We start from the raw sequence: 15,893 nt of genomic DNA, 5'->3' as shown, positions 1-15,893 counted from the left end.
TTGACAAATGTCATATACTTTAAACGTTAAAATTTATTGGAATTCAGCTTAAACCACGTGTTGAGACTGCTGTAAATTCATGAAACCTTTAACTACTTTTGTTATGGAACCATCAGTGAGACAGCTGTCTAATTATTTTGTAAAAACCCTTTGTTAAAGTTTTTGAGTTCTTTCAGCCAAGTATTTAATTTTAAAAAGCGATAGATGCCTAATTTTTCTGATTTTCATTCCAGAACAATAAGGCTGGGTGTCGAGAAATACGTGTGATTCTCAAACACTGCAGAAGAAAAGAATATTATGAAAGTTCATTGTAAACAAAACCATCAAGGATATTTTTTTTGTGATGCTTATGTCAATAAATGTCAGAGTGTTGTTTTAAAATTTATTTTCTTCGCCTGGTCATCAACCCCCTTTCCCTTAAATGCCTCTAGAAAACGATAGCCATGAATGAACGGTCCACCTCGGGATCTCTTGCTCACTGGCTGGGCTTAGCTAGGCAATAATGGGGGCAATAGGACCAGCACTGCTATGACAGGCCAGTGTGGGAAGAAGATGAAATAGAGAGAAAACACAAAAGGACGAGGACCACATGCACATCTTCCTGTATTTATCTGGCTTTCTTCTTATCCTACACTTCCCACATCAAGATTGAAGATCTGTCAAGATGGTCCCAAAATGAGTGTTGAAGCCTACCCTCCTGATGAAGCTGGAAGCAGAAACGAGCTTGTCATGGTTGAAAATATATACACGTGGAAGAACTGGGATTGATGAGAAGAGAGCCAGTCTATTTCAAGATGGCAGTGTCTGAAGAGGTGGAGATTGTTTTTGTCCTTCTGCATTTTCTTTCTTTCTCTTTATCCCTCTTCCCACACTGACCTGTCATTGAGTTTATCCTATTGCTATAATCTATTGTGTGTTCCTATCTTTCTATATATTAGGTGATTCGCACCTCTTTTTTTCATTTCCATTACTTACACAATTGAGGTAGATAACCACAAAGTTCCTACAATTTAAACAAAACACAAATACTTTTCCACCTCACCAACAAATATTTACTGTACCTTCTTCGGAAGGTCTCAAGATGGGTCTTGAGGAGCAATAGTGCTCGTTGTATGCAGAGAAGACTGCTTTCTTCCGAAACTACTAAGTCTTTTGATGCAGCTGCTAGATGGGCCATACACTGTGATACAAACTCTGACTCATGATCCAACTGTCTTCCAACATAATAACTGTTCAGGTACTGAATGGCAGCCATACTGACATCTGGAACAAACCAAGAGATGTGCAGTGAAAGAGGCAATATCTTCCAAGATTTCTTATACTATTTTGTTGTCAAATGGTATTAGAAGGAAAAATAAAAGGAATAAAACAATTTTTTTTAAAAACAAATGTGATAAGCAAATGAAAGGAAGGTTAAGGTTTATTACCAAGAGCCTCACTCCATGGCAGCAACAAAGTTAAACTATAGAAGCACGGGAATCCAAAATAACACAGAGAAGTGTTAAAATTATTAAGACTAGAGAAGGATGAGTGTAATGAACAACTATTGTTCTAAAAGTCTGTTTATTAGTTTCTAAAATGAAATGCCTTTCTTGTATATTTACATTTAGTGACATACTGATATTCCTTGAAAAGCTATTATTGTATGTCTCAACATCTTTACCTTGATGTCATGAATCTTGGATATGTCAAGTCATTAATATTTTCATGCTGCCTATGACATTCTTGGTTAGACTGTATATATGAAATTCTTAACAAACGTTAAATAATAGACTGTATATGGCCATGGAAAGGATGCCCCTCTTCTTAAACTGAATTCTTCTGGTAACAGTTTTCAAAACCTGTAGGTCATGGTCCAATTGAGTTTATAACTACCAACTTTTCTCCAGATACTGTACCTGCCATTTTCAAGCATCCACTCTCTTCGAAGGTCAGTATTGGAATAAATGGCATCCTGTGAAAAGGTGAGGGCTATAAACCTAATTGTATCATGATCTACAGGCCTGGAATTCTTGAGGTGATGATGGCTGTGAAAGACTAAGCTGTTATGCTGAATACTTTTGATTCTGAGATTTCACTCCACAGCAATTTTCATCATCTTGCATCACATCCTCAGAGAAAGTCAGCAACCATCATGGTAAAAAATTTACCATTTTATGTTTTCTGAATTGGAGATCAGGGTTAACACAAGATGTTTTAATTTCAGAAACACACTTCTTGCAATGCCGATTATGGTTTTGATATCTATATCTGCAGCCCTTCTTGCGTTATCCATGGTACTTGAAAAGGAGTCCATCCATCGAATTGGGACGTTGAAGCCTTGAACAGACCCCACCTAGTGTTATTTGAGTGGTTAGGTTATATGCTGACACCAGGTCTCACCCTCTCCCTATTTCCTCCTCCTCCTCACCATCATCCATCCAGACATGGGCTGTCCGTGGCATCAAACAGTAAGACCTGCACCAGGCGAGCTGAACAGTGTCATTGGAGATTATTGGCACTAAAAGCCATACTTTCCTTTAACTAACTAAACTAACTAACTAACTAACAGACACCAAGGAAACTTACCCTTGGATAGATGGATGCTATATATAAAGTTTGGTTCAAATATCTTCAGTAGTTTTCAAGTTGTAAGAAATACGCTTTACACGCACCCGCCTTTGCGTTAAGTCCGCCGGGATTTGTACCGAAAAACGGTCCGTTAATGATATCTCCCTTATTAAATCCTGTTATCGAAATGATGCACATGAGAAAAAAAGGTTTAGAAATTAATTTTCATTAAGTTCGGTTGTGTATACTTTGAGGGAGTGCAAAATCACGGTTTCGGTTTCATAAAAATTCCCACTCAGTTCAGGGATTTAGAAACGATATTTGCGCTAAAACCTACCCAAGGATAGGTGGATTCTAAATATGAAGTTTGGTGGAAATATATCCAGTAGTTTTCAAGTTATAGAAAGACCGACCGACCGTCCATCCGTCCGACCGACCAACCAACCAACATGTATTTTGTTTTCCAAATGTTTATTTAAAGGCCATACTCCTTGCTTACTTTGCTGATGCTGTCCAAAAGGAACTTACAATCTTTGTTTTTTTTTGCTTTAAGTCGCACCGACACAGATAGGTCTTATGGCGACGATGGGACAGGAAAGGGCTAGGAGTGGGAAGGAAGCGGCCGTGGCCTTATTTAAGGTACAGCCCCAGCATTTGCCTGGTGTGAAAATGGGAAACCACGGAAAACCATTTTCAGAGCTGCCGACAGTGGGATTCGAACCTACTATCTCACAAATACTGGATACTGGCCGCACTTAAGCGACTGCAGCTATCGAGCTCGGTAACTTACGATCTGAACTGTCAGCAAGTATCATTGGGTCATCTGTATTGAAGGTGATGTTTGCTTGTTTCTCATTGATTTGTTTATAAACTTCATCATTCTGAGTATAAAGAATATTCTTCGAGACAAAATATCCTGTCTGGTAACTTCATTGATTTTTAAACAAAGTTAAGATGTTCCTTGTCTGGCATGCCTCACCTTGCATTTTAAGATTTTGGAATCACTGTGTTCCTAATCTGATTTGCACACTTTTGTGATTTTTTTTTTAAATACTGAAACATATATTTGTTTACACAAATCATCAATAGAAGTTCATTTTTAACAAACTCAGCAAATTAAATGAAATATACATTTGTGTGAAAAATATGCACATGAATTAATTACCGTGGGTGCTGGAAGAATTTGAACGAGGTACTACAATTTACTGAGTATGAAGGTGTTAATAACCCACACCTTTTGTATTACATTTAGATGTCGGTGGTGGTATGCATTTATCGCTGTCCACACTATGTGTAGCTGTTTGCTCCAATTCTCCGTGATCATGACTTGGAAGTTGTTGCAAAAAGTAATGCCTAGTATTTTGATCCTGTCGACGGTGGGTATCCATGTTGCTACTCGCGGCCAGGCGGCAAATGGCAACAATGCCGATTTTCGTACATTTAATTGGGCACAAGAGTGTAGTTCATAAGTATGGATGATATTTTTTTTAGTGTGTCGATCTGAGATGCAGTACTTAGTATAACGGATACGTCAGCTGCATACACTTGTGCACTGATCTTTGACTGTCCTAGCTCTATTCCAGGAAGTTGATTCACTAGCTGTTGTATGAAGGGTTCGATGCTAAGTGCAAATAAAATGGTTGACAGCGGACATCCTTGTCGTATGGATTTCTTAATTTGTATCGGTTTGGTTAAGTAACAGTGATGAAAATAATGTCTGTTTATGTGTTGCTAATATAGTGGAACATACTAACTTATAACTACCATATCTCGTGGTTTTTTTTTTTTTCCCCCTCCTAATCACACTTAAGCAGCAATATTCCAATAACCAACTCCAGTCTAAGAGCATTATAGTACAAATTCAAGCATAGCATTTCTAGATGAGATACTGTCTCACCAAACATGCATACAGTAAACTGCTTCATTTCTACACTATAGTGTAATATGGAAGATCATGTACAAAATGTCGGTACCAAATTTCAAAAACGTAACATGGTCAGTCACTCAATTCTAATGTGTACTGTATGTATATTTTCAACAGAATTTCTTTCCCGATCTGAGTCAGTATTAGAATCAACAGAAAACAAGATCTACAAACAAATGTTTATTTTTAATGTCGCACTAACAAGATTTTCTGACAACGGTAGGATAGGACAGGGTTAGAACTGGGAGGGAAATGGCTGTGACCTTAATTAAGGTACAGGCTCTGTATTTGCTTGGTGTGAAAATTGGAAACCACAGAAAAACTCACAAACATCCCGTGAATGCAAGACAAAACCTACACTGCCTGAACAACACAGCCAACTTGCTTGGTCTATGGATGATGATAATCGGATGGATTTAGCTACATTATACAAAACTGCCAAGTTTATTCATCTCCTTGTGAAAACATCAAATGTGTCACCAGAAATCTTTTACATGCCAACATAATTTGACATGAAAAGTTACATACATACATACATACATTATCATTATAGACTGTTATGCCTTTCAGCGTTCAGTCTGCAAGCCTCTGAGAATTTACTAAACGTCGCCGCAATCTTCGATTTGCAACTAGTGTTGTGGCCTCATTTAGTTCTATACCTCTTATCTTTAAATCGTTAGAAACAGAGTCTAACCATCGTCGTCTTGGTCTCCCTCTACTTCTCTTACACTCCATAACAGAGTCCATTATTCTCCTAGGTAACCTATCCTCCTCCATTCGCCTAACATGACCCCACCACCGAAGCCGGTTTATGCGTACAGCTTCATCCATCGAGTTCATTCCTAAATTAGCCTTTATCTCCTCATTCCGAGTGCCCTCCTGCCATTGTTCCCACCTGTTTGTACCAGCAATCATTCTTGCTACTTTCATGTCTGTTACTTCTAACTTATGAATAAGATATCCTGAGTCCACCCAGCTTTCGCTCCCGTAAAGCAAAGTTGGTCTGAAAACAGACCGATGTAAAGATAGTTTCGTCTGGGAGCTGACTTCCTTCTTACAGAATACTGCTGATCGCAACTGCGAGCTCACTGCATTAGCTTTACTACACCTTGATTCAATCTCGCTTACTATATTACCATCCTGGAAAAAAACACAACCTAAATACTTGAAATGATCGACCTGTTCTAGCTTTGTATCACCAATCTGACATTCAATTCTGTTGAATTTCTTACCTACTGACATCAATTTAGTCTTCGGGAGGCTAATTTTCATACCATACTCATTGCACCTATTTTCATGTTCCAAGATGTAGACTGCAGGCTTTCGGCACAGTCTGCCATTAAGACCAAGTCGTCAGCATAGGCCAAACTATTTACTACATTTCCACCTAACTGAATCCCCCCCTGCCATTTTAAACCTTTCAGCATATGATCCATGTAAACTACAAACAGCAAAGGTGAAAGATTACAGCCTTGTCTAACTCCTGTAAGTACCCTGAACCAAGAACTCATTCTACCATCAATTCTCACTGAAGCCCAATTGTCAACATAAATGCCTTTGATTGATTTTAATAATCTACCTTTAATTCCATAGTCCCCCAGTATAGCGAACATCTTTTCCCTCGGTAACCTGTCATATGCTTTCTCTAGATCTACGAAACATAAACACAACTGCCTATTCCTCTCGTAGCATTTTTCAATTACCTGGCGCATACTGAAAATCTGATCCTGACAGCCTCTCTGTGGTCTGAAACCACACTGGTTTTCATCCAACTTCCTCTCAACGACTGATCGTACCCTCCCTTCCAAGATGCCAGTGAATACTTTGCCTGGTATACTAATCAATGAGATACCTCGATAGTTATTGCAATCCTTCCTGTTCCCTTGCTTATAGATAGGTGCAATTACTGCTTTTGTCCAATCTGAAGGTACCTTACCAACACTCCACGCTAATTTGACTACTCTATGAAGCCATTTCATCCCTGCCTTCCCACTATACTTCACCATTTCAGGTCTAATTTCATCTATTCCTGCTGCCTTATGACAATGGAGTTTATTTACTATCCTTTCCACTTCCTCAAGCATAATTTCACCAACATCATTTTCCTCCTCCCCATGAGCTTGACTGTTTGCAACACCACCATGATGATTTCCTTTTACATTGAGAAGATGTTCAAAATATTCCCTCCACCTCTCCAGTGATTCCCTGGGATCTGTTATGAGTTCACCTGAATTACTCAAAACACTGAAAAGTTAAATGGAAATAATTTCCACTCTTCAGATATCGACTCCCTCTACCAGGTTTGAGCCTGCAATCTTGTGGGATCCAGAGACCAACACCCTACCCCTACTAGTCCACACAGGGAGCTTTTCAGTGACACTAGAATAGGAAAGGGCTAGCAGTGAGGAGATGGCCATAGCCTTAACTGATATAATCCTGGCAGTTGCCTGGTGTGAAAATAGGAAACCATGGAAAACTATCTTCAAAACCACCCATAGTATTGTTTGAACCCACCATCTCCTGTATCTAATATCACAGTTACATGATTCATACCGTGTAGCCAACTCACTTGGTAAGCTTGAAAATTCTGTTCTGCATTGGCATACATAAATGCACAATGCGGCACTGGACTTACGCTTGATGCACTTCAAAATGGTTTTGCAGAGATTCAAATTGTTTCCAGTTGTTAAAATTGAATGCACAGACTTGTCACATCTTGTATGGCAGTGTGAGCAATATTTATTGGTTGTTTCAACAAAGTCGATAACTTTCAAACAGAACAGTCTCCATATATTTGTGCAGTGCAGCATCAGAGAAGCTGAGACAGTTCTGAAAATTAGTTTCAGAGACAGATCACAATTGCAGGTGTTATTTTAATTAGGTATTATCTTTCACACTCCATCCACATGTATTTATACTACCAAGGTAGATCATTAAGGATGTATTACAATCATCAGCAAATGTTTTCATTATTGCTGTATAAAAACTTTGAAATTTAAGGAGTATGCCAGTCAATGGCACATTAGATTCAGGTAAATACTGTATATTCCATCATCTTTATATTCATTTTTATTCATGGGTGAGATCCACAAAAGGGGGTCCTCTGATATGGAATTTACTTGGGTTATGTTAGACTGTTCCTCTCTTATCAATGGCTTCATAAAATGTCCTCAAAAACTCTGGCGGACCCAAAAGTAGACCCCAAAAGCAAATCTTAAATTTATATCAAGTGTATCTTGGATTCTCACAATCAGCAAGCTGTCATGCCATCTTCATGTTATTTTCAAATAAAATTTTGTGGGGAGAGAAAAAAGTAGAATGGAAAAATGAAATTATGCAAAAGAGTACCTGTATTGTTGGCCTTCAGAGCAATCTTCCAAAGGTGGTCCATGCCAACTGCATCAACATCCTTGAGTGGACTATCAAGATGAGCAGTAGCAAGGCGTGCCAGGTTACATAGTTGCTGGAATAGTGCAAGTCCTGTCATACTCATACTTTCAGGCTCAAGTGATGGTAGTTTCTTCATATACAAGTGCTTCAACGTGTCAACACCCAAGGCATGTTGCTCTTTACTTTTGGCCTGACTCAACAACCAACTGAAGAGTTCATCTGCACATCGTTTGTCTGTAGCTAGGCATCCCCATAGTGTGTCGACCTGACCTAAGCTCAACCTGTAAATAAAAATGTCTACAATAGCTCAAAAATGTGAATGGAAACCTAAACTATATTTAATTAAACAACAGTAAGCCCTAACTGCAAAGATGTAATTTAAAGAATGCATAAGAAATTATTTCCCTAGTTAAAATCAATGTATCAATGTAAAACTTTTCAAATACTTCATGAAAGTGAGACACATTAAATGAAACAGCAAGCATTTGTACACAGTGTTTAAACTGTACTATGTGTTATTACAACTCATGAATTTCATTGCTGGTTCTGTATTGAGATTAACGATACTGAAAATAAACTCTAACAAAGAATTTATTTTAAGGTTCCACCTATTCAGTACTTAATATCTAAGAATTAATTTTTCAATATATTCTCTGATGTGATCAAGCTACCATTTCTTCAGAATATAACGGGGCTGATTCTCTCCTGGGTCATATTGGAGAGCCATCCTTGCTACTGGATGCTTGTCACCCCTCATAACATATCCATACCACCTGAGGTAAGTTTTCTATGTCTTCTCAGAGCAATTAGGTGTGACATAAAGCAAATTGTTCTATAATTGGTGCCTTTGCAATTCACTGTCTGGTGTCCACTTGTGATGCAGTCTAGCTTCATAAACCCATGAGACCAACACAATATTTTCAACTCCATTTTCCATGGAGGGTTTGCTGAAGCTTCATGGTAGCAGGCCAGCATTCTGGGCCATAAAATGCTACTTGCCCAATTATGGATTTGTCAATCTTACCCTTGAGATGGATGGGTTATTTCTTATCATACAGTAGTCATGTGACATGGCACTGTTTTAGCCAAACTGCAGTAATCAAGGGTTATGAATTTCATGTTGTTGGTCCGTATTGAAATGAGAATAACATATGAATTATAACACAGTAGAGATTTCCACCTATTCAATACTAAGATCTATTTACAATATTTAAATTATATGGGACCAGTTTCAACCCTCCTCGGGGTCATCATCAGCCATATTAAAGCATGCACAATTTATGGCAGAATTATTTTGTGATGGTTAAGGTACAATATACTATTTAATTATTTTATACATGTGAGAATGAGTATAATACAACTCTGCAGTAGATTATACATTAATTTATCTGCAGATAAGTGTTGTAAATGTGGTTAAGTTTAAGAGAGATCCAGGCGCACTAACTTTGCCACTTGACAGACAGACAGACAGACAGACAGACAGACAGACAGACATCACCAAATCTATGCAAAGGATGAACAGGAAAGGTGAAAGAGTGCCAATTGTGGTGGGTGTCAACGTTGATTAGAAAAGCTTGCAAGATACCTGCAGGACGATGAACCAAACCTTTTAACGTTGTAGTAGAGAAGCTGGATCCATAATACATACACTTCTGGGTTGTTCTGAGAAGGGGTTTCCACATAAGTTCATGTGGTATCCTATCAAACACTTCCTCCAAGCCCAGGAATGCCAAATGGATGGAATAATTGCTCTTCTCTGTGTTTTTCTATGAGCCTCAGTAGCATGACAACGGGATCTGGCTAGGTGGTAGATCTTGTTACCACCTTCTGGTGTATCCAACTAATCATACAGTTCTTGGTAACAAAGATTCTTTGCAGTAGCAACTATACGTTTTGTGGCAGACTTGAGCTTGTTGTATTCTCTCTTTCTCTCTCTCTCTCTCTCTCTCTCTCTCTCTCTCTCTAATATTACACAACTATCATTATCAACGAGGTCTACATATACAAGAGAAACAGTCCTTTGCTATACACACATTTAGCTGTACAGTTCTTACGGTTTCTTCTTTATTATAACTGTGTAATTAAATGCACTGTTAATTGCTTCTTCTTCCCGGCCTTTTTCTTAATTTCTTAAGGTTTACACTGTACAAATTTGGCCCGGTTTTACAGCCGATCTTGCCAAAAAATATAGAAGGGCTATGAGTGGGAAGGAAGCGGATGTGGGCCTAATTAAGATACAGCCCCAGCATTTTCCCAGTGCGAAAATGGGGAAACTGCAGAAAACCATCTTCAGGGCTGCTGACAGTGGGGTTAGAACCCACTATCTACCGAATGCAAGCTCAGAGCCGCGCACCCCCAACTGCACGGTCAACTCACTCGGTAGAGTTCAAAGTAATCATGCTTAGCTTTGGAATAAGCTGGATCTTCTGCAGGGTAAGCTTCCATCACTTTATCCTCTCTGGATCTGTCTTCTATGATCGAGTCAATCTCAAATGGTCAATCAGCATGTCAAGAATAAGCTAGTAATGTTGCTAGCTTGAGGTCGTTTCTTTGATTAACCAATAATAGATCTGGTCGAGTGTTCACTGCTGGTCTATGTGAGAAGAATGCACTGATGATGGCCACGTCATAAGCTTTAAGGCAGTCTAGGATTCGGAATCCATTTTCATTTCTAGGTTCAAATCCTTGGCCACCATGACACTGTACGTAATCATTCAGGTCACCACCAATAAACAGATGGTCTTCTAAGTTAACTGGGTGGTTACAGATACTGAGTTGTTCCCAGAATTTGTTCATCATTGGGACATCCAGCTTGCAAAGCATAAAAGGAGATGATCCTCATAGTTGATGCACTGAAGTCCATCAGGATCGATATTATGCAATCCAAAATTCTATTTACTTTTGACACAGAATCTTACAGCTTCTGGCTAACAACCACTGCAACACCATTCCAAGTTGAACTTATGCCATGGTAAATGATCTTATAACATTCATCGAAATATTTTGATTTCAAACCTTTCCACCTCGTTTCTTGGACACAGGCAATGTCAATATTTAAACTCTTCAGGGTGTCTGCTAGCTCACAGTTCCTTCCAGTGTAGGTGTCAATGCTGATGGTAGCTAGTCATAAGTTAGACTCTCTACTTTAGCCTGTTCTATCTAGGAACAGGCAGTCCTAGCCAACTTCACATGTTGCTCGGGCAAGGGTAACATGCGTCACCTACAAGAAATGTCATACCCTTTTCCAAGCACTCAATAGGCAAAGCAATTGTGTTTCATTGATGCAAGACAAAAATACTTCAACCAAAATGTTGACTGCATAACGGATGATGTTTTGAACTGCTCATTCTGGGTACACGTACACCTATCCATCACACCTTCGCCTGTTGGTCCACAGAAGGTATTTCATTTCCCTCCAGACACCCATATCTGGGAGATACCCCCTACCTACTACCTAGGGGCATGCCCTCTAAGTGGTGGCGGCGGCGGTGGCGGTGTGATATCACCGACTTCTGTTCATACCCATCGTTACCATGTAAGTTGTAATTTTTATGTCACTGGAATGCATGCTCAATGCATAAATACACAAATCCCTGGAAAAATCATTAGAGTTAGGAAGAAAATTCTTTTGAATAAAAAAATGAATTTGAAGTACACAATTGTGGGCTTCTTTATATGATGAACTAACATTTTACTCATTTTGACTTTTAATCGATAAAATAAATGAAGGTTCTGCGAATAACTACATATAAATGCCCATCATCTTGAAATGGGTCCAGATATTAAAAAATATATTCCTATATGGCAACTGAAGGAACCACCTCTAAGAATGCCAAATTTGAACTTGAATGGTCAAGTGATTTTTACAAGAAAGAAAGTCAGACACTCAAAGAGGCCAAGGTTCTGATGGATTGATGACTGACTGACTGACTGACTGACTGACTGACTGACTGACTGACTGACTGACTGACTGATCAATTTATTTACTCGGTCGGTTGTTAAAGTACACTACATTTAAAACTTACTTGCTGAGATATTTAACTCCCATTCTCACCAGGTAAATTTTTGTCATTTTGACTCCATGATGACTTGTTATATACTAATCCAAGAATAATAAAGTTGAGCAGTTATATATACAATGGGTTATCACAAGAATGAAACCATGTTACATTATGTCTTGGAACCTGGATCCTGAAAACTAATTAAAAAATCCAGGCTTCGTTGTATTGGCACGCACACAGAAAACACTTACCATTCCTTTTCGCTCACATTATGTTACCCTGTTTTTCACACAAATCATGACTACAACGACAAAACCATAAGCAAACTGAAATATATTACCTAAATGCAATATTTCTCTGCCTTCTCTCTGAAGTACAGTGATGATGAAAATAATTTACATATTCTCACTACCAATAATATTACAAACAATAGGGAGATATTCAAGATTCATACAGATTCATTTATACTACAGAGCTATCTTACTTTATTTTCAACAAACCCTCAGAATCAATGATCTAATGTAATCTTTATCACTATTTTAAATCTTACCATAAAAAAATGTATATACCTGAAGTTGTCAGGAGATCCAACAGGTGAGAAGACAGAGGTGAGGAACTGCAGACGTACTTGGATCTCTGTCTGGTGTGAGTAGAGGTTTGTGTGGGGCCCCTCTTTGGTGTAAACTTTGAGGTTGTTGAAAAAACATTCCATCATGTTATGTTCTTTCTCTGCCCACGTTGTGATCTGGTGTGTGTCCATACCACGAAATTGTTGAAATGATGCAAACAATTTGGGCAGTAACCGAAGAGACACCACCACTGACCTGCACAAGAAATGCCAGGATATTTTATTTTACACAGAATTTAATTTTGGAACTTTTCAACATCATACATAATATGCTGAAAAATTCCCAGTCTCAAAATGTGAAGAATGATATATAGCAAAACCCTGCAAAAAAGCTCTTCGAGGGATTGTATGTTAACTGTGCATTAAGCAGAAGGCAACCAAATATGTACAGCACAACAAAGTTATACGCTCTTCAGTCTGTCAAACATGAATATAACAGAACACTATAAAATAAAGTTAAGCAGTTCCAAACACAATGGGTTATCACAAAACTTTTCAGGTGTTATATTCGTGTATGACGGACTGAAAAGCTAACAAGTTTCATTAAGTGAATTGACACAGAGAAAAAATGGTTTCAATCTTATCATATACTGTATGTACAGCATAACAGATATTTTAAAAACATTCAATTTTTTTAGAATTGTTACAGAAATATTTCATACACAATACTGTAAATGCTAGGTGTACTGTATGCCATGGTATAATACTATATTATTTTATGTTTTACAACACTAGACCTATTAATGAGATACCCCTATCAGTCTAGCTTAAGCAAGCAACGGGAACGGACGTGCTGACTTGAGTGTGCTGGTATGGTGGAGTTGAGCAAGAGTGGGGAGCGGGCGGGTCAAGTGGAGAGTGATGAGGAAGATGATTGGTATAGAACAATATCTAATCGTTATCGGAAGATGGCAGGGAAGAATGAAGAAGGAAACAACCAAAGGAAAGGAACGTAAAGTGGAGATAGGATTGAAGGGTGAGATGCTGTTGATGGCAGCGGTATTCACTGTGCTGCTGGTTATCGCGGGGGCGTAGAAGTAAATCCAGGCTCGAACAATAGCGGCAACATGAGCTGGGAGGACGTAGAAGTCATAAGGAAGATAGTAAAGTGGGTAGTGGAAGAAGTCTGCCCATCTGAACAGATAAAAAATATGATACAGGAGCAAGTTAAGGAGTACAAACATATGAGGCAATGGATTTGGGAAAACATGAAAGAAACTAAGAACAAAGTGGAAAACAGTGAGAGAGAAATTGTGTTACAAATAAAAAAAATTAAATTTGGAAGAGGAGGTGTCGAATCTGAACAAAGAAATAGAAGCCAGCAGTCAAGAATATTGGAAATGCATATTTTTATATGGTGTGCATGAAAAAAAGGGAGAAGCTAAAGTGGACATAATTTACAAAGTGGTGGATGTCATCCAGAATAAGCTGAAAATTAATTTCAGCGAGTCAATATAGACGATGCTGAAAAAGTAAGGTGAGAGGGCACAGGCCTATAAAAGTGAAGCTATTATCCACATTGATGGTGGACATAGTGACAAGAAATGTCAGAAATTTGCAAAGTGAAAAAATTTGGATCAAGAAGGATTTGGAAAGAGATGGGAATAAGAATTTCAAAATTTTAAAGAAACATCTAATGAAGGCCAGACTTCAAGGCCTGAGGGCACACATTAGGGGCCAGCAATTGGTGGTGATCAATGGTAAATAGGCACGAGCCTGGACAGTGTCGGAACTTCAGGCATTGGAAGAGAGTCTTGAGTAGGAAGAATTGATGGCGTCGAGATAGGAGGAAAGGGAGGTAAGAGAACACAGTGCCAGAGTGGAAGTGCACAGTGAAAAGGAAAGGACAGTGGATAAAGGAAGAGAATATAAATGTGGAGGGAAGCAGCCAGGGATGTAAGAAAAGAGCCTGGTTTGGAGGACTGTATAATACACATGCAGAGTGAATACGAAGGTCTGAGGGAGGAAGTTAATAAAAAAGAAGCTTTGAACAAGGGAGAAGCATGAGTCTAAAGGATTTGTAGGGAAAGCTAAAAGTGATGAGGGCATTGTAACGAGAAGTAAGAAGTTAAGTAATGTTAGTAAGTAAGTTAGGGAATAGAGTGTAAATATAATTAGACTTGAAGATATAGTGTAAAAGTGTCCATGATTATAATAGTTTGTAAGTTGGAGGTAGTGGAGTATAGTTGTTTGTACATGGAGAATGAAATGTGGTAAGAGTTAAGAGTGATGAAGTGGAAGAGAAAGGTGATATAATGGGAAGTTTGATCGTAAATAAGGAAAGGTGGTTTGATTTGTTATGAGTGATGAAGTTATAGAGACAGTGGGTCATTAGTTAAGTATAGTATAGTTGAACTGTAAGTTAATATAAGTTAATGAGATGTTTAAATAAGGAAAGGTGGTTTGGTTAGTTATGTGTGACGAAGTTATAGAGACAGTGGGATTATAGGAGGGTAGAGTGTGAATGAAGTTAAGTATATTTGAATAGTAAGTTATAGTTGGTTGTAAGTAATATTAGTAAGTTAGGTAATGGTGTTCAATTAAGTTTAAATGAGACTGGAGTGAAAATAAGTAGAATGGTTGGTAAATAGTTAAGTATATTTGAATTGTAAGTGATTTGGAGATTGAAAGTGACGTAGTAGAGTATGGCTGGTAAATGTTGGAACGGTAAGACGTGGTGGTAATGTGGAGTTTGGCTTGGAAATATTTGAATGGGAAGACATGGTTGTATGAGAAAGTTTAAATAAGATTGGAGTGGTGGTTGCTAAGAGTGAGAAGATATGTAAAAGTGTCTGTGATTATATTGGAACGGTAAAACGTGGTGGTATAATTTAATGTGGAGTTTGGCTGGGAAATATTTGAATGGGAAGACATGGTAGTGAAGTTTTGAGGTGAAATGAGAGTGGAGTAGTGGATGCTAAGAGTGATTAAGTTTAAATGGGATTGGAGTGATGGTTGCTAAGAGTGGCTAAGAGATTGATTTGGAGGTATTTTATAAATATTTTTTACCAAAAATATGGATCTTATACCTATTGACCTGTTACCCAGTTCCTTAAATACAGAAGCCACCCCTCATTTGATTAAAGAATGGTGGCAATTAATGGAAAGCGATAAGGTTTAAGTTGGAAGGTTAGTGGAGTATGGCTGATGTTTAACGGTGGAACTGTAAGTTAATATAGCTTGATAACAGTGAATGGTAAGATGTGGAAGTTAGATAACGATGAGCGGTGACATGAAAGTAGAACGAGTATAAAGTTGAAACTGGAGAACAACTCAGCAGGTGATGCAATGTTATGACTGGAACAGTAAGCTTACTAGGTCAAAAGAGTGCATGATATGATATAAAGAATGTGCAAAGGCTTGCGAGTCAAGTCAGGTGAGAAGGAAGGTCATTATCCTT

General features: G+C 38.3%; 1 protein-coding gene across 1 annotated transcript in view; it reads right to left on the bottom strand.

The window, feature by feature from the left end:
* puf (ubiquitinyl hydrolase 1 puf) overlaps window positions 1-15,893 on the bottom strand; it is an 870,156-nt gene that overhangs the window by 600,907 nt on the left and 253,356 nt on the right. The window contains exons 14-16 of the mRNA XM_068225443.1: window positions 12,435-12,689; window positions 7,823-8,145; window positions 1,062-1,263 (exon numbers count right to left, since the gene is read on the bottom strand). Of these exons, the coding sequence (XP_068081544.1) occupies window positions 1,062-1,263; window positions 7,823-8,145; window positions 12,435-12,689 (780 nt within the window). The remainder of the gene's footprint in view (window positions 1-1,061; window positions 1,264-7,822; window positions 8,146-12,434; window positions 12,690-15,893) is intronic.

Source organism: Anabrus simplex, chromosome 1 (genome assembly GCF_040414725.1).
Source record: "Anabrus simplex isolate iqAnaSimp1 chromosome 1, ASM4041472v1, whole genome shotgun sequence".
Lineage (NCBI taxonomy): Eukaryota > Metazoa > Arthropoda > Insecta > Orthoptera > Tettigoniidae > Anabrus > Anabrus simplex.
Note: the sequence above shows the minus strand (reverse complement) of the source record. Positions and strands in the feature narration are given on the sequence as shown.